Source organism: Pseudorasbora parva, chromosome 8, assembly GCF_024679245.1.
Source record: "Pseudorasbora parva isolate DD20220531a chromosome 8, ASM2467924v1, whole genome shotgun sequence".
Taxonomy (NCBI): domain Eukaryota; kingdom Metazoa; phylum Chordata; class Actinopteri; order Cypriniformes; family Gobionidae; genus Pseudorasbora; species Pseudorasbora parva.
The window spans coordinates 13263063-13286389 of record NC_090179.1 but is presented as its reverse complement, the minus strand read 5'-3'; the positions used below and the strand labels follow the sequence as shown (position 1 = coordinate 13286389).

At 39.2% G+C, this 23327-nt stretch overlaps 1 protein-coding gene across 3 annotated transcripts in view; it reads right to left on the bottom strand.

Annotated features, from left to right (window-relative positions):
* The window catches only part of ece2b (endothelin converting enzyme 2b), a 110004-nt gene that overhangs the window by 8897 nt on the left and 77780 nt on the right, over nucleotides 1–23327 (bottom strand). For all 3 annotated transcript variants that reach the window (XM_067450148.1, XM_067450149.1, XM_067450150.1), the window contains 13 exons: nucleotides 19830–19954; nucleotides 13923–14069; nucleotides 13735–13797; nucleotides 13442–13630; nucleotides 6737–6879; nucleotides 6331–6445; nucleotides 4371–4481; nucleotides 4099–4197; nucleotides 3867–3944; nucleotides 1941–2044; nucleotides 1736–1846; nucleotides 1579–1646; nucleotides 539–729 (listed from right to left, as the gene is read on the bottom strand). In XM_067450148.1, the coding sequence (XP_067306249.1) occupies nucleotides 539–729; nucleotides 1579–1646; nucleotides 1736–1846; nucleotides 1941–2044; nucleotides 3867–3944; nucleotides 4099–4197; nucleotides 4371–4481; nucleotides 6331–6445; nucleotides 6737–6879; nucleotides 13442–13630; nucleotides 13735–13797; nucleotides 13923–14069; nucleotides 19830–19954 (1544 nt within the window). The remainder of the gene's footprint in view (nucleotides 1–538; nucleotides 730–1578; nucleotides 1647–1735; nucleotides 1847–1940; nucleotides 2045–3866; nucleotides 3945–4098; nucleotides 4198–4370; nucleotides 4482–6330; nucleotides 6446–6736; nucleotides 6880–13441; nucleotides 13631–13734; nucleotides 13798–13922; nucleotides 14070–19829; nucleotides 19955–23327) is intronic.

Genomic DNA, 23327 nt, shown 5'->3' with positions numbered 1-23327 from the left:
AATATAATTGTTATATTGAGTTCTAAAATATTTAAAGGGATAGTTCATCATTTAGTCACCCTCAAGTTGTTCCAAACCTGTTCCAACACCCCCATTGACTACCATAGTAGAAAACAAAATACTATGGTAGTCAATGGGGGGCGAGAACTGCTTGGCTACAAACCAAACATTCTTCCGAATGTCTTCCTTTGTGTTTAGCAGAACAAATAAATGTATACAGGTTTGAAAAAACCTTGAGGGTGACTAGATGTTCAGAACCAACTTAAAGGCATATTTTAAATATTAGTTATTATATTAAATATGTTGCTTTATATATAATTGCTATATTGAGTTCTAAAGTAGGGATAGTTCACCCAAAAAATGAAAATTCTTTCATCATTTAGTCACCCTCAAGTTGTTCCAAACCTGTATTTATGACATTAATAATGACATATTAATGAAGATAAATCCCTTACCTTACTTTCCAAGGGAAAAGTAATTCAATCACAGTAGTTCATTATTTAGTAATGCTTTACACCCAACACTGAATGTAACCTACGTGATAGGCCGCTTTCAGACCACCGTTGTCTGCTATGTTTTCTCCCAGCGTCTGTTTTCCATTAATGTGCTCTCCATTGATGGTGTACTGAGTGTACTGATCCACCATACACTCGGTGCGGTTCTTAAACGCCTCCACCGAGGAGTTCTGCCACCACGGTCGAAGGTTTCCATCTTTGTCATACTCTCTGCCTGTGGAATACAATTAAGCGTTAAAGGGGCTATGTAATGAAATATTGAATTTTATTGATGTACTGTAAAAAATGTATTGCAACTTTCAGAAAGACCTGAAATTAAGTGTTAAACTGAAAAAGACTAAAAGCAGGCTTTGCAAAGGCAACCTGTGGAAACAAGCAAACCTTAAATGTATACATTTTAAATTTTACATGTTGATTATATAATATTAATGAAATAAAAGGTCACTTTAAGTGTACTTGAAGAAAGTACACTTTCACAGCAGTTTCTTAACACATTTAAGTCAAGTTTCCAGTTAAATACATATTAAATCTGTGTTGTAATAATCTTTCGCCAGCTTTAAAGTGCACTTATTTTGATGTGTTCGAAAAGAAATATTGAGAAAATCCTTAGCAATGCATTTGACTAATAATAATACATTTTTGAAATATTTACAGTAAGAAATGTACAAAATATCTTAATGGAACTTGATCTTAACTTACTATCCTAATGATTTTTGGCATAAAAGAAAGACCCATACAGGCTATTGCAACAAATATACCTGTGCAACTTATTAGAAGTAAAGTTTAGCTATTGTATTTAATATAAATTTTAACTATAATTTCATTTAACTGATATCAACATGCAATTAAGTGTCCAAAATCATTACATTCAGTTCACAATTTATTCTTTTAAAGTATATTACTTCCATAACAAATACTATTTTTAATAGTATGCTAAAATGTACTTCTTTTTCAAAAAGGACAACCACAAAAAAAGAGCCAGATATTTTTGTATCTTTACTAATAATATTTTTGGGCATGATGGAAAGTCAAAAACATATGATATGACCCCCAGTGTACTAACCTTGGTCATCAAATGCATGCGTTAACTCATGTCCCATGACCACTCCAATACCACCGAAGTTTAAAGCTCTGTGAGACACACCAAAACATTATAGTTGTTACAAACTCAGAATTTTTTTTTTAGCAACATGTAAACTATTTCAGTCATGTCTGCTCACTTGGGGTGATCGTGGGCGTAGAACGGGGCCTGTAAGATGCCAGCGGGGAAGACGATTCCATTCTTGGTTGGCATGTAGTAAGCGTTCACCGTGGGTGGAGTCATACTCCACCTAAAGAGGGAAAGATGGAGCAATCACAAATCATCCACCGTCTGACAGGATGCCTGGGATTTTTCTCTCGTAACACACACACTGTTAAACTCACTGGTCTCTGTTTGGTGGCTTGCGGAGCTGGTCTGCCATCACTCGCGCTGAGAAGTTATAGAAGTTGATCATATTCTGGAAAAAGTTGTCTTCTGTAACCTCATACTACAAGCAAAACATCACATTGACTGTTAGCTGGGATATTTTCAGAATTAATAAATTAAATAAAGTACTTAAAGGTGTACTATATAAACAAAAATCAGTAAAACAGCCAAAAACCACCAGGCCAGTGTTATATATTTTGTTCAGTTGAGTTCTTACAATAACTCAAATGTTTCCAACTATTTGTAAATTGTTCAGAAAATTGCTATTTTAACCAAGGAGCCGGGACGTCTGAGGGAGTCGCCTGTCATTGGCGTCATATCTGCATTCCCCATTTTTTGAGGTTTTATTTGGCAGAAGCGCTTTACTCTTAGCAGTGTGAACAAGTGTCACAGCAGCGCCGAGTGAACGCACAGAGTAACATCATAACATAATTTTAAACACACTTAAAGGGTTAGTTCACCCAAAAATGAAAATTACTTAATTAATTACTCACCCTCATGTCGTTGGACACCCGTAAGACATTCGTTCATCTTCAGAACACAAATGAAGATATTTTTGTTGAAAGCTGATGGCTGAGAAAGGCTTCAAAAAGGCCTCTATTGGCATTCAGTACATTTCAACTGACCCACTCACAAGACCCATAAAGGCACTAAAGACTTCGTTACAAAGTCCATCTCACTACTGTGACTGTACAATAATTTTACAATGCGACGAAAATAGTTATTTTGCGCACAAAAATCAAAATAACGATATAATCCACCAAATTATTGACGTGAACTCGACGCATGCGCGAGAATATGACGCAGCTCCGCCGTTCGAATCATAGCGAATACTTGACCCGGAAGAGGAGGAGCGCCGCTATCGCGTGAGTTCCTGGTGAGTTCACGTCCGAGACCTACACGGAAGACAATATCTTGGCAGATAAAGTCATTATTTAGATTTTTTTTGCGCACAAAAAGCAATTGCCACTGTAGTGAGATGGACTTTGTAACGAAGTCTTAAGTGCCTTTTATGGGTCTTGTGAGTGGGTCAGTGGGAATGCACTAAATCCCAATGGAGGCCTTTCTGAAGCCTTTCTCAGCCATCAGCTTTCAACAAAAATATCTTCATTTGTGTTCTGAAGATGAACGAAGGTGTTACAGGTGTCCAACGACATGAGGGTGAGTAATGAAATAATTTTCATTTTTGGGTGAACTAACCCTTTAAATATATGTAATATGAAAAGCGGAAATGGCGCCGGCGACTGTGGCCCTTCATAATAAAAGTCCCGCTGCTCGCGAGGCGTGTGTTTGCGTAACAATCGCTCCAGCGGCCTTGCTCAGCTTCTCAACACTCGGTCTAGCTCTGCTTCACACTACAGTAACGTTAATAATCACATCCATCAAGATGATTTCTTCCCTAGTCCAATCCCGATTTTTTTCCCACCAGCTGTGATGTGAAGACCACATGTCCCAAGATTCTGTGCTCAAACTCGGCGTCATCAAACTACGCCTTTGTTTTAAATAGGCGCCCTCTAGCGGCCGGAAAAGTTACATAGTGCACCTTTGATAAACCAAAACATCATATAATTAGTGCTGTCACATCTAGTAATCGTGATTAATCGCATCCAAAATAAAAGTTTGTGTTTACATAATATATGTCAGTGTACTGTGTATAATTATTTATATATAAATACACACATATTCATGTTTATATTTAAGACAAATTTGCATGTATATACTGTATTTATTAATCTAAGCTTTATCCAATCATTATGAACCATTATATTTTTACATTGAAGCACAACTGCACCGTTAAATCTGAGACGCACTGAAAATCATTTAAACCTGGAAATAAAGTTATTGTTATTCTAAAGATAAACAAAAGTTATTTGCTGACTCACCCCATCATACACATCATCAAGCTCTTTGGAATCCAGAATGAAGTCTGGAAATCCGATCATGTCGTAGATGGCATCCGCCTAGAGCCAGAGAAGACACTTTATCCTGATTTCTTGGCAAGCAATGCAAAGTGTTTACAGTTAAGCTGTTTTTGCAGTTTTGAATCCCAAACAAATCCGAAAGTTTTGGTTATCTAGTCATGCTGCTGTCTCTACAATTCTCATTCTCTCTCACCTTGTCCTTGGCAGCTTGTCGGGTCTGTTCATCCATCCAGCGCAAATCATCTAGCGCGCTTTTGAAAGCTGAGCGGATTTCATTGATCATCCCCTCCGCCTTCATTTTGACAGAAAAGATGAGGTTGAGAACTGTGTGATTCGCATTGCGGCCACATGGTGGCAAACATGCATCACCAATTCGATTTTAAATGAAACATGAGGCCATAAATTTGCATTGTCGAATACGTATACAGTGTGGCTTTAGTCTCACAGTGGCTTTGAGTAACTCACTATTTCTTTGCTCTGTTTGTCGAAAGTGGCTTTGACGAAAAGAGCACCCAATGCAAAACCAAGAGTGTCATCTGTGTTCCCAATACACGTCTGCCAGCGTGGGGTACAGGACTGAACAAAAAAAAAAAAAAAAACAGACATGTTGACAAATTACATGCACATTAACTTGCACATAACACATAAACATGCTCCAAATAAACAAATCACTAGTATAATTATAGGCTACTGATCGCACATATCGCAAGAAAAGTTTAAAGTTCACAGATAATTTCTCATTTTTGTCATTATGAAAAAGAAGAATGCTTAAATGTCTATTTGTAGTGTATTTCAAATCTTAACGGTACACTAGTTAAAGGGATAGTTCACCCAAAAATGAATATGCTGTCATCATTTAGTCACCCTCAAGTTGCTCCAAACCGGTATGAATATCTTTGTTCTGCTGAACACAGTGGAAGATATTTGGAAGAATGCTTGTTACCAGATCTCGCCCCCCATTGACTGGGGTGGGGGGTAATATGGTAGTCAATGAGGGGGTGAGATCGCTTGGTTACAAACATTCTTTTAAATATCTTCCATATCTTATCATTTTTGGCTGAACTATCCCTTTAATTAGTGCAGATAACAAGGTGATAATTAACACAGCTGAACCCAACAAACTCATAATGAAGTGTGACCATGGAGACGGAAGACAGGAATACATGTGATGAATAACTAAAAGTTCGTCCATGAAAACGAAACTAAGATGAGCATATCTGAACCTAACTGTGACACTCGTACATTCAGCAGGGCATATTTAAAAAACAATAGAAATAATTGTGAAATTATCACTTCATAAGTCCCGTCCTCCTTAGTTACTGTTGCTAAGCCTGACAAGCTTCCGCGCCTGGCACGTCTATTACAGTATGCATGTGTCAGACATTCCCAGGGAGATAATTAGTCATTTTTGGTGAACGGGTGAAATTAAAGACACGCAAGACAAAAGGGACTGCAGTATGCATTCAAGGGAAATATCAACGACATAATATGCAACCGCTTAGAGAATAATTCCATCAAAATTGAAGCTAAAGCCTATAGGTCTCAGCGAAAGCAACAGCTGCCTCATGCGCTGACCATTCCAATAGGAAACACAAATTGAGGAACAGCTATGTTCATGCACAGCAGGGTAAGTGAAATTAGAAAATAATCTAATAATTATAAATCAATAAATCTCGTGGAATAAACACAAGACATTAATGACCCAGTTTAAATACAGATTCATCTTCCCAGCGCTAAAATTGTCAAAATTGTAAGGCGACCAGGTAACTTACTTTTTAAATATTTTTTTATAGTGCACTTTAAATAACATGCAATTACATGTTCTAAAATATTACATTTACTTCACACTTAAGTATATTGTTTTAAAGTATATTATTTCCATAAGTATTTAATCCATACAATGAAGGTCAATGGGGACTGGGGATGTTGAGCTCTAAAAACACAATAAATGTATCATAAAAGTCGTTCATATGATATTAGCGAGCCTATTTCAAGTCTTCTGAATCCATACGATTGCTAAGCATGAAGAACACACCGAAAATTTGACTCAATATGCGCAAATTCAAATTAGATTTGAGAGACGTAGAAAAAAGGGCATGATTTTCAGTGAATAATGACACGAATTTCCATCTGTTCATCACATAAAGCATATCATATGACTTCATGAGGTGTGTGGCATTGTATAAAAGGAATAGAGACCATTTTTTGGTATTGTCAGGAGTTTTTTTTGTGTCATTTTCAATGCTTGACAGTCCCAGTCCCCATTCACTTCCATTACATGGAGAGAAGAGAAGAAAAACATATTTTTGTGTTCCATGTCTTTCCGTGTATTTGGGATCGGAACAACACAAAGGCGAGTAAATAACTGACACTTTTGCGTGTCCTATTTCTTTAATTCCTCCATATACACCCCAACTACACACACCTTCTTAGTGCCATAGAGGCTCTCCAGGAGCTTATCCTGAGCGTTCTCAAACCGCTGGTCAAGACTGGACGCTCCTTTCTGCACCAGATTCCAGATCATGTAATTATTCAGAAGGCTGGAGAACAAAGAGAAAGAGTGCATCCTAATATCTAAAAAAAGACCATCCCTGCATGTGTATTCATTTATTTATACAGGTAGAGTGAGAGACTGTGTTACAGAAGATCTACAGAAGAAGGAATAAATGCAAAATTATTAGACGGAGAGGCAGAAAGAGAGGAGAGACAGTGAGAATGAGAGAGACTGTTATTAGTACTGAATGTTCTGATACACAATCTAAACAGACGCTCTCAGAGGGGACGTCCTCTTCCTGAACCCTGATTAGCTGTAACCATAGAGACAGCCGTACCTGCGGTCCGTCTTGTTGATAAGCTCCGAAACTTGTTGCATGTATTCCTTGGCGTAGACCACCACAGGCTCTGTGTCGTTCAACTCTAGCGGCGAAAGGACAGAGTTCAGATAATCCAACCATTCAACCGCCGGGGCCAACACCTAATGACCGAAACAAACGTTATAATGTTATTCATTTCAGTCTAATGCAATGTAAGGCTGTAAAATCACGTTAGGAACTCTTTTGGGCTGTTTCGGGCTTTGTCAATGGCACCCATATACGAATAAAAAAGCACAAAAAAATTTAAGAATTAAATTTTTTTGGTAAGAATGTAGTTATTTAGACCTCAAATATGTGACTCTTGTAGGCTATATAAACATAGCGCCTGTTTTAAAATCTGTTTAGATGCTTTCGCAGATGCGAGCTCCAGGCCGTAAGCAACTGTTCGGTGCTCGTGTACTCTACCCTGCTTGAGAAAAGTTTTATCTTAGCCAGTCCTTCGGGAATTTACAGTTGTCTCTTATGTATATAGTGGTTAAACGAGATAAGTAAACGGGCAATCTTTGGTCTTATTAATCTATTACCTGTTTCAGAGCAAACTGGAAACTTAGGTAATGGGGAAAATTAAGTTAACTCCTGTACTTGAATCCTGTAATCCTGACTAAATAGTTGGCTAGTGTTTATTTCTTATTGTCTTTTAAAATGGCTATTGTTGTTAATTTAAATATTGCTGTTCAACAAATATTATTTTATATAAATAATATGCCATATTTCGCATTGAGAAACGTCCCATTAGTGGTTGTGAAATGGACTTCAGTGTTAAATTTTGCGGCCATTATATGGCGGTCTGTGTGAGTGAGTCTCTGGTCAGGACAAGGAAGTTGTTTTTACGCTGTCATGGGATCTCCTTAACTTTCAAAAGTTAAGGAAAACTATTGCTTTCCTCAATGGACATTCAAACAGATTTTTTTTTATAATGGATATTAAATTATGGACATCGACCTGAAGAATGAATGCTGTATCAGATGCAGGTTATACACTCGTTTAGTTGATCTCTCTCTTATAATACTCAACTCTACATAATAAACCAAGCTTCAATGATTCGACTCAGTGTTCCTTCGTTACAAGTTCTAAAGTGACGTGTTAGAATTAGTAAAGAGGCTTGGGCTCATCTGTTAACGTGACTCAAACTGTCAACTTGAGATTTGAATCCATGATTGAAGGAAGTTGTTCTGCACAAATTAGTGTTTTTAAAGACACTCCGTTGTTGCTTCTCATTTATTTACACACTTGTGCTGTCTATCTGTTGTCGAATATAGAAAGAGTAGCAGTGTGATATGGCTGTATTGTCAATTTTGACTGTATAATTCGCAATAGGACTATTTATTGTATTTGGAAATTAGTAGAGGAAATGACACTATTAGTTAATATTATTGGCCAGATTTACTAAACAGGGCAAATTAGTGTGAGAGCGTAATTCCCTACACTCTCAGAAAAAAAGGTACAGTGCTGTAACTGGGGCAGTACCCTAAGGTACAAAAGTGAAAAGGTATTGTACCTTACTCACCCCTAAATGGTACACATTAGTACCTTAAAAGGTACATATCAGTACTTTAAGAGTGTGTTTTAGTATGTTAAAGGTACAGAGTGGAACCTTAAAGGTGCGTATTAGTACCTTTTTGGTTTTGTACCTTAGGGTACCACCCCAGTTGTCACAATTCACCAGTGTGAGTGCCTGTGATCACCACCAGAGGGCACTCCACCCCGGACTGTCACTCCATCACAAACTACATTACCCATAATCCTTGGACTCATTAGCACTCACTGTTTACACCTGTGTCTCATCACCTCATTACCTCTGCCTATATATACCTTGTTCACTCTGTCATTCATGGCGAAGTCTTGTTTAGTGTCACAACTGCATATCTGAGCGTTTCCCTGGTTTCATGTCTGTTGGTCTTTGATTTCTTGCCTTCTCCGTGGATTACCCTTTTGCCTCTGTCCCTTGTTTTGTTTGCCTGAATGAACTGCCTACCTGTGTATGACCTTTTGCCTGTTTTATGGATTACGACTTTGGATTACCTTTAATAAATACTGCGCTTGGATCTTCAACCTTCTGTCTCAGGGCAGTCCGTTACACCAGTGACAGAAATGTACCTTTTTTCTGACAGTGTAAATGCGCCGATGGGAGTGAAAAGTTCTGTGCGTGATCTGCTAACGACGTGCAAATGAATGAACACAGATGCAGCCGAATCATTTCCATAATGACCAGCGCATTAGCACCTAGTTTAAGACGTTTTTTGGGGGCAGTAAATAATGTCGCAAGCACCAATAAATTAATAAATTGACGAGTGCAAACCTTAGTAAAGCACCGTGCGTGATAAATTCTTGCAGTATCACTACGTCTCACAATGTAAATTTTCATTATTATTGAATGTGACCTTTCAATGACAACATTCTTTCCTGTAATTGTACCTTTATTTCTAACAATTGCAAACTCAGATCTCTCTAGGTGACTTTACATAACACAATTTGACTTCATTTCATCATTCATAAATATTTTACTCAACAGTTAAAGCTTTAGTAACAGGGGTTACAGTAATCAATTGAATAGTGTTCGGCAGCTCACAACATAACATGCACTTTAATAAAACCTTGTGTAGGCCACCAAACATGGAGAGGTACATTTAATTATGACCAACTTTCATTTTTCCATAACCTTGGCTGTGAAAGCTCTGCTTGTCTCCATATTTTCCCTTAATGACTTCTCTTTCAGCCGTGAAAAGGACACAGAATGCGTGTTCGGATTCGCTCTCACCCAAAATGCTTGAATAATCAGCAGGCTAGAGTCAATAACCTGCATGTTTGCATTCCTGAATCCTAGATGCAATTCTAGCCGCTCTGCCCTTGGGTGTAATAAAACAAAGACCCCCATCGTAAACACACAGCTGAAAGCCCCCATCTACCCTCATTCACCAAATAGCCTTCATCTCTACTGTGGATTTCAAGCAGATGAAAACAAATTAGGTGACTCAAATGGACTATTTTCCATCTGTCTTATGGTTATGTGAAGCTGTGTTGTTTTTTAATAAACTCAGAAACCAAGCGAACCCTTGAGGTTGCTCTGCATAAAGACGTGCAAAATAAGAAGTGACTGTTTCAAGCATTGTCTAATGAGAGCTGATGTAAAATACAATTCATTTCTGAAATTAGGTCTGTCAAAATGTTAAAATATAAGAATTATTAAAACATGGACTTGTATCTAATTCCACTTTATACATGATTCATTCTGTTTTCATTCAATGATTTCCACAAACTGCTAAGGACCTTCAGATCTGATTGGAGCTGATCACAGATACATGTTAGTTCCTAGTTAAGCACCCGTTAATTGGTAAGTGATTGGTAAGTGAAAAAATCAATTTATACTTAAATCTTTTGTGTAAGGGGAGATTAAAGTCCATAAAGTGTGGGGAAGGGAAAGTTGTTTATTATGGAAGTACTCTGTGTTCCTGTCACGACTGGTTGACGCAGAGATGAGGTGAGCAGTCTCTATATTTGCAGAAGTCTCTTTTTATTTACAAACTCAAAATAAAACAAAAGTTGTCAGAATAATCGGATATGAAAAACGCGAACAGAGCAACCAACAATAATGCAACAAATGCCCTATTGGGACGGTAGTTGTTTCTCATGGGGTTGTAAGGTATTTTCATCATTCTCAGGGGCTAGTCTGTCATTTTATAGCCGTCCGAATCCAGAATGTCAGTGCTTTTCTCCCAACGTAAAAATCCCTGGTTGAATTACCTACTGTTTTTCAGACGCAGACAGTATGAAGTATTTTTACTTTCCACTCAAGTATATTTTTCAAGAATATATTTTATCAGTGTTTTTCTTTGGAAAACTTTTTCTTCACTACATTCCAAAGCATAATATATAATGTCATACTTTTTACTGCACTACATTTCGTTTTTTTACATTTAACTCTTAATTACACTAAACATATAGTACTTTCTTACTTGTACTCAAGTAAAATTTGAACACTTTTACTTGAGTAAAAGTATACAGTACTAAAAAATGTTATGTAATTAAGTATTAAACGATATTCAATATGAAACGCAGTGCAGTAAAAAGTACAATATTATGTTTTGGAATGTTGTGAAGTAAAAATTTTCCAAAGAAGAACACCGATAAAGTAAATATACGTGAAAAATAAAATGACGTGGAAAGTAAAAAATACTCCACTATCCGCCTCTGCTGTTTTTAGATGAACACCGTGGACGTGTGGTCATTTAATTGCAGTCCGAATCCAAATCTCTGAGTTGTCCAGAGAAGATCACTTCAAAATTCACTGTTTAAACTTAATCCCCAAACCAACAAAGAATCAACAAACTGTAAACTCTGTTCTGTGAGTTTCATTGTGTTTTAGTTTGGTATTGTTCTGTTCCTGTTTGCCTCCAACTCTCTTTGCAGAACACTATCTTTGCTCCCCTCGTCTCCCCAACCATTTCCTCTTTCAAAATCCTTTTTCCATAATTTGGATCGCATCCTTCTTGCGGGCTATCATTTTTAATGACTGATTTCGCATTATTTTCTCGTCACTTCTTGCGTGTGTTTGCTTGTGACACGCTGAGCCACCGTGCAGTGTGCAAACAGCAGCAACTGAATGCTAGCCCAGATAGTCATGCAGTGTGAAAACAACACAGTGATCTGATGACTTTGAAAATCGTGCAGTGTGAACTCGACACCTTGGTGACTAATTTGAGTTTCACACCTGTTCTCTCTTCTGTTTATTACTCCCTGTTTTTAAGCCTTCTGTTCTCCCAGTTCTTGGTTCGGTATCATCATTGTATTATATGGTTGTGTTCTATGCTCATTCCTGTTATTTCATATGTGCTCCCTGTTGGGTTTTGTGATTGAAGACTGTTTGGTGTTATTCTCTATCGCTGTGCGATTACTGCTGACCATAACATGATAACTGTATAAGAAATAAAACATCATTTTTTGTTTTGTGAGAGCGAGTTAAGAGCACTTCTATAAATTTGTGTCACCCACACAAAACTCACAACCTAATAGCACGTTATGTTATTCAGCTTCCTTTCCTTAAACAAATGTTGCATGTTAAGTCAAATGTAAGAATCCTCCCGGGCATCACCACACATCTGAGCCGCGCGGCTGCCTTAGACGTTTGCTCATCAGATGTCAGAGAATAGTGACATGAATATATAATATATCGGGCTTAAGCTTTAAAGCAGAGCAATGAAGAACTGCTGGGAATTTGGCATATACTTCCATCAAATTTCATAAGAAGTAAATTAAAATATACTACAAATGGAGATACAAAAACATTATTACGCATGTACATTTACATAATCAACTGATGTCTGTTTAATCATTTGTATAACAACTATACATTTGTTATTTTAGAATTTAAGTATATTTATAAGCATTAAATAATATTAACAAAATGATTGATTATAATTATTAATTTATATATAATTACATATAATTATAATTAATAATATTAAAAAACATTATTTGTAACAAAAACCTTTTTTAAAAAGATTGAACTTCCCTTTATACTGAGAGCAGACATAATTTAATCAGTAAGCAATCAACCGTCATGTCTACCCCTCCACCTCACCACTTCACTGTACAGTTGCTCAGCAACTGTTGCCACGGAAATCACAGGAGCCTTCACAAAACAAAAGTTTCAATGCAGGTGCCCAAAGATAAAATCTTGATAATTAAATGATGGAAACAAGCCACAAGACGCAAATTCTATATGCACAGAAGGATAACAGATGTGATGTTCTGTTGAGACAAATATATGAGAATCTAGCAGCTATAGATAGATAGATGGATGGATGAATGGGTGGATGGATCGGTGGATTGGGTAGTTTTCAGATGGATGGACAGAAAGACGGACAGACGGACGGATGGATAGAACAACAGACAAATAGATAGAATGATGGGTGGGTGGGTGGGTGGATGGATGGATGGATGGATGGATGGATGGATGGATGGATGGATGGATGGATGGATGGATGGATGGATGGATGGATCGATGGATCGATGGATCGATGGATCGATGGATCGATTGGGTTGGTTTTCAGATGGACAGACGGATGGATGGATAGAACAACAGACAAATAGATAGAATGATGGATGAATGGTTGGATGGATGGATGGATGGATGGATGGATGGATGGATAAACGGGTGGATGGATGGATAAAGAGGTGGATGGATCGGTGGATTGGGTTGGTTTTCAGACGGACGGACGGACGGATGGACGATAGATAGATAGATAGATAGATAGATAGATAGATAGATAGATAGATAGATAGATAGATAGATAGATAGATAGATAGATAGATAGATAGATAGAACAACAGACAAATAGATAGAATGATGGATGGATGGATGGATGGAACAACAGAAAATTCATATAGTTTCGAACACACTTAGACACACAGCAGTAAACCTGACTCCATGCACTGTGAATTATTCATGAGCTCTCTCTCCTCATATCTCATACAAACACCTTTAATAAGCAATATGCCTGAAACACACTCATTATAACAGTTTAATGATTACAACTAATGATCCCAAATATTCAGCTCAGAATTTCTGAGCTTCCTCAACACACTTTCATCTGTTTCCAGCACTATCACACCAAACCCTCATGACTTTTGTCTAATTAAAACCATGTGAGCCTGCACACGCACCTGGAGTTCAGCTATCGTTATCTTGTGGTAGATCTTTTCCTCGTCTCGCCGTTCGTCCTGAGGCACCGTTATGTTGGCCAGCGCTGTCTCGAAGTCCAAAATTTGCTGCATCTGACCCCGAGTGGAATTCTTATCTCCTCCCAACAACAATCCCAACTCTACCATATAATCCAGATAAGCCTTCAACACCTAAACAAAGATCAGCGGCAGGCTATTAGACATGGACTAAAAGCTGGTTTACATATTACACAATGTCTTTAAATATTGATACTTTAATTTCTGCTTCATGATACCTTCTCATTTGTCTTATTGAGGTAATAATCTCGGGATGGGAGGAAGAGTCCTGATTGGTCAACCTGGTGAAAAAGGATGTTTACACAGGTGAGCAAACACCACATGTGAGATAAATATAGCAAACACAATAAAAAAAACATTCAAACAGCAGATGTCCAATAAAACTTGATAAAGTTAGTAAATGTACCTGAATGACATTACTGTTGGAGTTTTTAGGGTCCACGCTGACGCCAACAGTGAAGAAGGGCTGAGCTCTGTAAGGTCCAGAAATGGTCTTTAAAACGTCCAGAAAGTTATCTTTATCCCAGGACTCTGTGATGTTCCAGCCTCCTATCTATACACACACACACACACACACACACACACACACACACACACACACACACACACACACACACACACACACACACACACACACACAAAGAAAAGATAAAACATCAGTTTCTAGCAAGAAGACTGAGGTGGTCCTTACAAGTCGTCCTACTGTGGAAATGTTTCTACGTGTTTCATTTATGTTTCATCTGGTCAATGTGGAGAATGTGAAAACACAACAATTCCAAAATTCTAATTCATATAATGTCAGCAACAGTTGCAATAACAACAAGAAACAACAGGATCAAAATGCAGCAGTAGATTTATTTAACTCAAACAGAGCTAGAACGTATCCAACCCACCCAAAAACAGAAACTGACACAATTGATTGTGCCCCAATCAAGAAGGCACAGCCTCGCGCCTTATTACCAATGAAATAAAATGACAAATAGTCCAACAGAGTAGCACAGGAGGGCTTAGGTGGGGGACAATGAGCAGGCCTAGGGGATGACCAGAGGAGCCAAGGTGGAGAAGACAGCATGGAGGATATGATGGGAGCAGAAGCTAGGGAGGAGTTACCAGATGGAGGAGCCAAGGTGGAGAAGACAGCATGAAGAGCCATGAAGGATATGGTGGCAGCAGAAGCTAGGGAGGAATTAACAGATGGAGGAGCCAAGGTGGAGAAGACCGCATGAAGAGCCATGGAGGATATGGTGGCAGCAGAAGCTAGGGAGAAGTTACCAGATGGAGGAGCCAAGGTGGAGAAGACAGCATAAAGAGCCATGGAGGGTATGGTGGCAGCAGAAGCTAGGGAGGCGTTACCAGATGGAGGAGCCAAGGTGGAGAAGACAGCATGAAGAGCCATGGAGGGTATGGTGGCAGCAGAAGCTAGGGAGGAGTTACCAGATGGAGGAGCCAAGGTGGAGAAGACAGCATGAAGAGCCATGGAGGGTATGATGGCAGCAGAAGCTAGGGAGGAATTAACAGAGGGAGGAGCCAAGGTGGAGAAGACAGCATGAAGAGCCATGGAGGGTATGGTGGCAGCAGAAGCTAGGGAGGCGTTACCAGATGGAGGAGCCAAGGTGGAGAAGACAGCATGAAGAGCCATGGAGGGTATGGTGGCAGCAGAAGCTAGGGAGGCGTTACCAGATGGAGGAGCCAAGGTGAAGAGCCATGGAGGGTATGATGGCAGTAGAAGCTAGTGAGGAGTTAACAGACGGAGGGAGCCAAGGTGGAGAAGACAGCATGAAGAGCCATGGAGGGTATGATGGCAGCAGAAGCTAGGGAGGAGTTAACAGATGGAGGGAGCCAAGGTGGAGAAGACAACATGAAGAGCCAGAAAGGGTATGATGGCAGCAGAAGCTAGGGAGGAGTTAACAGATGGAGGAGCCAAGGTGGAACCCCTAACAGAGATTACAGGACATAAGAAGGAGTCAAGGGAGGGAGGAGCCATGGTGGAGACTTAGCAGGCAGAACCAGGTGGACGACTGACTGAGACCCAGGTGGTGGAGATCCAGAGAGAGCAGAAGAAAACAGGTGACACAGAAGATCCAGGAGACCAAGGAGGAGCTGTGGGGGAGAATGGCCAAGACTAGGCCAGGGTGCCAGAATACTGAAGCGCAGCCGGTGTGCCCAAGGACTAAGGTGGAGCCGGAGGGAAGGCACAACCGAATAGAGCCAAAGGGGTGGTGGAATTAGTCACAGATGAAGGCCTGTAACTCCATCTGAGGGTCCCAGGTGGACCAGAGGGGGCAAGGAGCCGTGGTGTAGCTGACAGGTTGACAGACAGAGGTGAAGTGACAGATTTGGAGGTTCTTGGCGAAAAACTATCAGTCCAAGGTGAAACCATGATGCACCGAGCAGACAGTGTAGAAGGAGACAGAAAACTGATGAGAGGCAGTGAAGACAGAGCTGAAGGACTGGGCAATGTAGACAGGAGTTTAATAAAAAGCCTTTCTGGTCTTTACCTAGAGTGTCCTCTCTGTCATTTTAGGTTTCAGAAGGGGGCTCGTGAGCACCCCTTTGAGGTCGATATGCGCCCTCAATGCACACTTTTACCGAGCCCAGCAGACTTCTAACTGACAGTCAAAAAGGTGTTACTTCACAAAAGTGCAGACTTGTAGGAAGGCCACGAGTGTTTATGGTGCTATATGGGACAGGGTCTAAGAGTAACCTCCTTGGCCAATAGGGGACAGGCATACTGTGGCAAGGGGGGCGTGGTTTAGCGAGGTCTGCAGCGGGAGAGCCGCGGGACGAGCGGTAAGTGAGTGGGTTGGACGCAGATTAATAACACCTGTATATTGTTCCAGTAATGGCCGTGGAGAGAGGATAAAACGCCTGTGGAACCGGAAGCCTGGGAGAGAGAGAGCAGGACTGTTGACGCGAACCCCAGAGACTGAGTAACCCCGGAAGCCGGAAGTGCCGACCCTGAAGTGATCGTTGTGTTGAGAGAAACCACACCATTGAGTGTGCTGATGTGTTTTGAGTATTATAATAAAAGTAAAGCGTCAACAGTCCAGCCGACCCCCGTGTCCTCTTCCTTCCACACCCACAAACTCTTTACACATACTTATTAGAAACAGTTCTTGGTCACCGCGGGGCCAACAGAGATATCAGGAACAGGCAGAGGAGGTGGGAGATGGGAGGCAGGACGGGAACATCAAAGATATCAATTACTTATTGCTAGGTGACAAAACAGGCTCTCTGCAGGATGGGCGAAATAGGCAGGTGCTAACATTTATGCTCTTCTCCAAATCAATCAGCGGCTCAAAATTCAGCGCATTTACCATCGACCTTTGCTGATGGGACAGGGCACCACACCATCACCTATATTATAACCCTTTACCCTGATTTTACTTCTCTGCTTGCTATCAGATCAAAGCCACAAAATCCAGATCCAGTATGTGAAATCATGCATTCATTCTGAGATCCAGAGAGCCTGATGAAAAAAAAAAATCTAAACAACTACTTAAATGTTTTGCAACTACCTGCATGAATCATGAATTACAGAAGGAATACATGTTAACAAAACATGTATTAACACATTGAGTAACTATTACTGTATGTCTAAATGATATGTATAAATGTACATTTAAATAGATAATTTATTTATTATACATATTTAGTTTGTATATAATGAAATACTTAATTTAGAAATGATGAATTGATTATTAATGAAATATGAAAATATAATTATTAAACACATTATAGATATGCTTATTGATTTAAGAATAAAAAATGTATAGCTGTATTTATAAACTGCTCATTAAGTCTATTAACGTTTTATAAATTATGAATTAACTACTTACTAAAGGTTAACTAATGATTCATAGCATTCAGTTATTATAAAGTGTAACCGATAAATTGTTTTTTTTTTTTTTTATTGACAGCCCTAGTAACAACGTTTAGTGAGAATACTAAATCTTTTTCATTGAACTGATTGAATATTATTGGATTTTGATGAGAACAATATTAAAATATGATGATAAAATATATCCTAATAAAAGTTTCTTTTTTATAATTTAAATAATATTTATAATAATTTTCTCCAAGATTGACGGCAAATTCATATTCAGATCTCTAAAAAATAGCTGATTCAGAGAGATAGAAGTGCATGAAAACGTCTTTCACTTAGAGATCTTTCTATTTCCATTCAGATCTTCATGAATACTTTTCTTATTGAAATATGTCACATTACTGAAGTAGAATAAGCAGTAAATGCAATTTCATGCTGATTTTAAAATGTATAGACCAAAGGTTTTATGCTCTGGAAGAGTGAAACAAGACAAAACCTTGAAGAACATGAATCGGGCTGATGTTTTCGGCCTGACACCTAATATCAAAGCCAATTACATCTGTCTCACCTCTGAGAATAAAACTATTCTCAGCTCTCTTCAACACTATAGATTCTATCACTGTGCAATGACACAAGATGACAGAAAGAGTGACAAATTGAGAGACAGACATACGGGTAGCGTTTGGAAAAGTGTGTTCAAAAGGCAGCTCATCAGAGGCAGAGCACATTTTTCGTCCTCCATCTTCTCAGCCGTATCTCTTTTAAACCTTCCAGAAAGCTGCTCTATGTGAGAAGGGCTGTAAATTAGGTAGATGAAGGGCTGTTTGACATCACTGCTTTGTGTACGTAACATGGATTAATCTTTCAGGTCTGTGCTGAGGGTTAGTTTCAGAGCTTTCTTTTTCAAAATGGCTGATTCAGAGAGATAGAAGTGCATGAAAACGTCTTTCACTGAAGGATGTCTACATAATTTCAAGGCTCGCTGATTTTAAACCGAGAGGAATTGATAGTATCGTAGCCATTTGAGACAAGTTATCTTGCTCAGTTCAAATAAAGGACACAGAAAAGATATGCACAGAAAACCAATCAAAAAAATTAATCAAGCATCAAATTAAACCAAAGGTCATTCTACAAGATTGGTGCTTTTGTGTCCTTAATTAATATACATAAAAACGACTACAAATGAATAGCTGACACCAGCTTTAACTGTTATTATAAGCATATATGTTGTGTCTTAACACAACATGCAATTTTACTGTATTTTTTTAAGTACTTTTTGCTGTAGTAAATATGCACAATTGCATTAGAAAGACTATATACATTATTAAAACCGAGATAATGCATAATAATTCTATAATGAATTAATAAGTCAGTTTGTTTTACATTTTATACATGTTATTATGCTGCATTCACACCAAATGCAAATAGAGCGTCTAGTTCGCATCTATCGCGTCTAGTTGGTTGCTTGAACGCGAATTGGACGTGCAAATAAATAAAATAAATATTGCATATTTTAGGCTACAATAAAATGAAATATGTCATAAAATATATCTCTTTTCATTTTAATAAAAAAAAAAACATTAAATGTGACTCAGGCAATGAATATTGATTATCTTAACTGCATGTATATTTATAACAAACAAAATAAAAAAACACAACCATGCCTCTTTTCGTTTGCATTTTTAAAAACAAATATTGAACACATTAATATGTGTGCATACATATGAATATCAAGTTTAAGTTCAACCCGTTGGATCTACGCAAGACGAATTATATCTCGTGTTTAACCACTACAGAGAAACCAGAGCCAGCGGCAAATGTCTGGAGGACTGGCCGAGGTAAGGCTGCTCTCGCTGGGGTTAACGAGCGCTAGCGCCCGGTGATCACCTGGATCGCCTCCAAAAACAAGATTACATTTTGTGACACAATAGTAGTATTTTATGCAGGGTTCCTCATCACGTCACTTTACCACGTGACAGCAGCAAGCAGGCTCCTCATTGGTTAACGTGGCGCAAATTAACACCAAAGGTCAGCTTTTTCAATTTGGGCTCCAGACACGAATTACCTTAAAATGCGTGAATGCACAAAAAGCACCATTCACGTCAAAATTCACGTCAAATTTTGCATCAAATTTGCATCATTTGCACAAACTGGATGTGCAAATGAGGCACAAATCGCATCCGCCACACTAAACATGTCTAATGCGCCACAGGACCTCCAGACGCGCGTCAACGCACGTTGATGTTGTTAAGTCAGCATCGTTAAGTCCATTATAAGTCAATTTCCATTGACTTAATATGGAAATCACTCGCTCCAGACGCTCTATTCGCGTTTGGTGTGAACGCACCATTAAGTCTGTCAAAGGGGACAATTTGAAATGATCATGTTGATTTTGATGATTTACTTTAAAGAAACCCAAAAGTTTCCCAAATTTCTGTTTGCACTGCTTACCCTCCACACCAGAGGGGGCGCCGCAGACACACTTACCTTTGTAATCAAGTCAATGAGCGGCTGGGCTCCGAGCTCTTCTATTCGTTGTTCATTGAGACAGGAAAGATAGTAGGACTGCGTCTTTCTCTCTGCCTCACTGCTTGAGTTAAAGGTGCCATTCTCTACAGGAACACATAAGAAATTGCATTTTAGTTGCATCACAAAACTGTAACATTTGATAAATCATATCATACTGTCGTCATTTACTCAGCCTCATGTTTATTCCAAACTTTATATCCACATTTATATTTTCCATAGTATACAAAACGCAATGTTCTGTATTGACAGAAATATTCAAGCTGCTATTTAGTCAATGCAAGTTTATTTATATAGGACATGGTTAAACTTATGATTAAACTTTATTTTACGGTGTTAGGTACCTTCATTTTGTTTGTGTTTGGAACAACATTGGGTGACTAAAACATGACCATTTTTCCTTTTTAGGTAAAATATTCTTTAAGCACTTGATGCCAAGGCAAAATTGTTCCCCACAGGAATAAAAGACAGGACATGAAGGATGAGAGACAGGAACGTCACATAGTTAAGGGGAAGCTTGGAGCACCATCATTAGGGTAAACAAACATGACAGCAGGGAGAACAACTTGTGCAGGGTCAACACACACGGTCATGAAACAGCCATCTGAGTTTCTGCAGCTGCCTGACAAGCTGACAATACGGTGCACTCTGATTGGCTCCCGTCATGTTGCGCGGAATGATGGTACGTAAGCAGAAGCAATGCAGTGGAAACTGAGTCAAAACTGGAAGAACGCAAAAAGGGTCCTGTCATCCATCTTTTTAATGTCACATTCATGACAGCTGCCCTTGCACGACAAAACGTGACGAAATGCAGACCCCATTGCTGAGCCAAACAACTAGGGTGGTTTTCATCCTCAATAACCTCTGCCATCAGTCGCAGTCAAAACACGGTGTGTCGCAGCTGCCAGCGGGAAGACAGGCAGAGGGGAAAAACACTGCCACTGTCATGCTAACTTTATTCACATGACAAATGGCCAAATTAAGAGGATAGATCCAGGACAGGTGATTGACAGTGTTGGGTGCAAATTAGACTCAAAAGGGAAACAACCAGTGAGGCCAACCTATAAGTAAGCCATGCAGTTGACTGACTGAAGAGTGTAAACACTCAAGTGTTGACAGCATAGGCTCATTGAAAAATTGTGCCTCTTCCAACTCCAAAAACCTACCTATACATACAATTAACTGCAATTTCCAGTTGAATTGAACATTATTACCACCAACAGTTTTTTTCCCCACACAAATTATGATTCAGGGTCAGATTATCAATTAATAAAGACTTGTTTTCAATTCCATGCACAATACTGTTCTGACCCCAAAACACTTTAACAATACTGCAAGATTTGTAAACTAATATATCTTGGTGTTTGCATCACATAACCAGCTCTATAAATCCACATTTTTCCTGAGTAAATGATGGATTCTAACATCCATTTGTATGCTGTCCTGTTCTGGTCTCTATAGGAACCCATTGTTAAAAGAGGGTAAAAGGAGAGACTGCATTAATTAAACAGAAACTTTACTACAAATACAAATGACTGCAGTGTTAAGCTGTACTGTTATTGGGTTCTGCAGCAACAGCAAAAAACTAAAGAAATTCCTGGAAAGTATGTGTTTTGAGCACCGGCATCTGAAAAGAATGTCTGTATATAGTGTTGTATGCCTTGCATTTTAAGCCAAAGACTGACAAGAGAAAACTGTGGTATCTGTCAAGAATTATAAAACAATGAAGAACACAAGACAGGAACTTTATCCATTTAGTTTATTCTGTCACTTCTGTCAGGACCACTATCATCAAAGATGCTTGACCTTTAGCATAAAGTTTGGATTGGTGGTATGGTTCTGTTCTGGGCTGAGGATGGATGAGTTTTTGCCCAGAACAGAACCATACCGCTAATCCAAACTGTGGTAAAAGTCAATCATCCTTGGCGATAACCCCCTAGGGTAAACAGAACAGAACCAACATAATGTACTGCGGATATCATTACTGTCAATATTTTAATACAAAAAATAATTAGAGAAATGATGGAAGGGGAATCATAAGGTCAAATCCTGATGACAGGAGGAGCTGGGGAGGGAGAAGGGTAACTAGCTCAAGAGCAATGCAATAGCTGCTGATAATACTGACAAACCTTATATATGAATGCAAAATAGTACAAAACAACTCACTTATAAACCCAACAATTTCCCCTTTTTAAAAGAACATAATACTACATCAGCATTATGTTGCTTAGTCCTTTAATGAACTAGACTTAGGTGTTTAGGTCTAGTGGGATGAGTGTGTTTGTAACCAATCAGGATATGGGGAGGATTAGGAGGCCATGATGGGCAAATTTGGTCAGGACGCCGGGGTTACACCCCTACTCTTTTTTTTTTTTCAAAGGACATCATGGGATTTTTCCCATGACAGATTTCCCATTTCCCCAACACTATACTGGAGCATTAGGATCCACACAGACCACAGGGTGAGCGCCCTCTGCTGGCCTCACTAACATCTCTACCAGCAGCTACCTAGTTTTCCCAGTTAGTCTCCCATCCAGGTACTGACCATTCGCTAAGCCCTGTTTAGCTTCAGTGGGAAACCGGTCTTGGGCTACAGTCGATATGGCTGCTGAAAATAGAGTGCAACATCCGCATGAGGTGTTGACGCCCAGGCCAATCAGCTTTGGCCTTAATTTCTACATTTCCATAACTGTTTATGTCACACCAACATAATTAATTGTTCTGCATCTGTGAGAGTGTGGGCTGGCTTTTGATATCGCGGCTGTACTTCCTGCTCTCCTTCCGGCTCTCTACTGCACAACTTCGGTCCTGAAATCTCTACTGCGCAGACTCGGTCCCAAGATGTCAGCGCCGTGCAGGCCGCCTGAAAGCTTCAAACAGCGAAGCGAAAACAGATGATGTTGCGTCGTCCATATTTTTTTACAGTCTATGGTTGCAACATGTGGAGTGGCACAGTACACCAGCAAGAAGTCAGTTACCAAAGGTTTCCATGGCTGATGTTTCTGGATGGCCATTTAGACAGTATGTATAAGCACATGGTTTAACTTTTCTACAGCACCATTAGCTGCAGGGTAGTAGAGAAAGAAACGATGGTGACGAAAATTCCTTCCTTCCAGAAAAACAACTAAAGCAGCAGACTTAAACTGAACACTGTTATCAGTAACTAAGCTCAATGGATTTCCATGTCGGCTGATGACTGATTACGGAAACGAAACTCCAGAATCCGTAGTTACAGTGTGAGTAAAGTAGACCTCAGTCCATTTGCTGAAATAAAATAGAAAACTTGTAGTTGGATGCAGCAGTGTCAGTTTGCCTGACTATATCCACAGCCACTTTGTGCCATGGTCCATCAGCTAGGGCTGGTCGATTCCGAAATTTTTGGAATTGATTCCAATTCCAAAAATTTCGGAATCGACAGAGTCGATTCCAAGAATTGATTCCGCACTGTTGTTTTCGATC